Source organism: Sparus aurata, chromosome 1 (assembly GCF_900880675.1).
Source record: "Sparus aurata chromosome 1, fSpaAur1.1, whole genome shotgun sequence".
NCBI lineage: Eukaryota > Metazoa > Chordata > Actinopteri > Spariformes > Sparidae > Sparus > Sparus aurata.
Window position 1 is genome coordinate 27,722,519 of NC_044187.1, and position 2,500 is coordinate 27,725,018.

A 2,500-nucleotide genomic window follows, 5' to 3' on the forward strand; every position below is an offset into this window, starting at 1 on the left:
CAAGTCTTGTGTAAACTGGAAAAAGACTACCTCGCCTTACTGAAGCCTATCATACCTAAATTAAATGTTTATAAGCCTAGATTGCTGGCAGACCATTATGCTCACTACTAACTCACCCATGCTCTGGCTGGTTTTGCACTCCTGAGGGATCTGTAAGGCTTTCAAAATAAACATCTCCAGTCTGATTTCCTTTCGTATAGCTGTTATTTGAGATTAGATATGTTACTTGCAGTAGTATAATAGAGGATAACACATTTTGGTCAATACATGTTCAAAGCTCAGCTTGCTACTTGTCGACTCGGGCACAAAACTGAAAAGAAATAACATTAAATCTGAAACACAGACTTAACGTACATGAGCTATCCTTTGTGATGTTTAATCAACCATAACAATAAGAAATTGTAAGATTTACAGGCAAAAGCTGCCGAGATCTAAAATACATCTGTGAATGAACAGAGAAATGCAATCTGGACATCTGTATCTTTCCACATATCCTATTTTTAGTAAGTTTGAACAATAAAATGTCAAATGTTTTGTTTCACGTTCCTGTAACACCGCTACGCATTGCTCCTTAAGTACGAAAACAGGAGTGTACGAGTGGCACTTGAAGGCAGCATTTCAGATTTAATTTAGGCACACATTGAGGCCTACGTGCTTTCACTCTTACACACAAATGTGTCTATCAGACATTTGCTGGGACAGGTATACACTATATCTATAAAAAGTATCCTTACTGAAAGCAAACACAATAATGAATCAATCACACATTTGCGTACACCTTTTGGGTACTGTCAGTGTCAAGTGAAGCGAAACCTGTTTTTCACTGCAGGTGATAACAGCTCTACAGAGACACCCAATCACAGTAGGATTTTTAAAGGTGAAACTCATTACTGTAGTATTTTAGAAAAGCCACAGCTACTAACAGTGTGATTTTGGGGGGGTATATTTAGGGTTTCAATTCAGAGAATCTATGTACACATGTAGCCTTGTGTATTAAGTACATTAAAGTGACCTGAGACTGTGGCTGCTTTGCAGGCCAGATTTATTTATAAAATCTGCATATTTTGACATAAGTTTGTTGGATGTGTCAATATTGTTATTCCTTACAATGAGTTTGCAGATTTCACATTGATGTGTCCTCTTTTTGTCTCCACAAATTATTTTGGGGGGTAAGTGTGCCTATCTGACACAAAAAAATCATGACCTGACATTTTCCATCAGTATTGACTTTCGTTTGAGTTTATAAAGTGACAGCACAAAAGGTTAATGACAAACTTTATTTATTTTAGACAATTTATACGCAAGGAAAACAAAGAAATGCATGTAAACACGACAAGAGAAGATCACATAAAGTGCAACTGTGAAAAAGAGACAATGTTGTAGCATACAACTGAGAATTAAACTACAAAAAAAGAAATTGGCAAAGTGGCATTGAGCCTGGATATAAAGTTGAGAAAAGTCACCAGACAGACGAATGCACACCGGACCAGTGAGCATGCGCATAAACGGACAGACACGCCATTCAAAGAGCAATATAACTGAGTGGATAATCCAATTAGGTTAGCATAGCAGCGACCTCTCCGTCTGCTCGAACGCCATTGGCTACACCGCTGATAGTGTGGGCGCTGGTGTGGGCTGGAATCGCCTGAATGCCGCCCGTTGTGATTGGCTGCGGCAAGGCCTTAGTGCCCGCCCACTGTGGCCTCAGCACTCGCATATTCCTCTGCTGATTGGAGACGGTTCTGTCACTCATCTGGGATATTAAGGGAAGGGGTGCTAACTGCCAAGATGAAGCACTACGAGGTAAGTAGTGTCTAGGAAACTCTACACCGTCAATGAGGCGCGTTATGGGGTGAGAATACAATTAATGAATACAGTTTGGAAATGTTCTGTGATTTCTACAAGAGCAAACTCCACCAGAACAGTCACATTTAAAGCCTTAAACGTGAGCATTGAGGTAACGCATGCTGCTGCAACACCGCCTGCCATGGGCTGGTTTTTGTGACCGGGTATTTGTGGCCTCTCGTGCACGGAAATGGACGCTAGAACCGGCTAATGTCGTACCCTAAAGTCAGGCTACACCTACATTTATGACGAATTATACCTGCGTTGTGCATTTGTTAGATCTGGAGGAAAGCTAAACGTCTCTGTAAGCTAAACACAAAGCCCTCTGTGTAGGATAATAGCGGGTATCATCGCCATCTCTGGCTGGAAAGAGTCATGGCGCTTCTTATCTTGTTATTACCCAATAATGCAGGTGATCGGCCAAGTGTGTAATCTATTGTGCCTTTTAGCAGAACCACAGTCCAATCTGTGATTACATTTCAGATATCCTTAATACAGTTTCTCCTAGTTAATATTGTAATCCCACCAGTCAGAAGGGTAATACAAGTTCTCCCTAATGATATTCTTGCTGGTAGAAGTTTGATTTCAAGATGTAGGAAATGTAAAAAAAGTATACATGGCCACCTTAAAATTTAAAAGCTAGACTGGCCATATT

The 2,500-nt window shown here is 40.4% G+C and overlaps 1 protein-coding gene across 1 annotated transcript in view; it reads left to right on the plus strand.

The window, feature by feature from the left end:
* Positions 1–1,706: 1,706 nt before the first annotated feature.
* tecrb (trans-2,3-enoyl-CoA reductase b) overlaps positions 1,707–2,500 on the plus strand; it is a 14,043-nt gene continuing 13,249 nt past the window's right edge. The window contains exon 1 of the mRNA XM_030430423.1: positions 1,707–1,803. Coding sequence (XP_030286283.1) covers positions 1,789–1,803 — 15 coding nt within the window. The 5' untranslated portion in view covers positions 1,707–1,788. The remainder of the gene's footprint in view (positions 1,804–2,500) is intronic.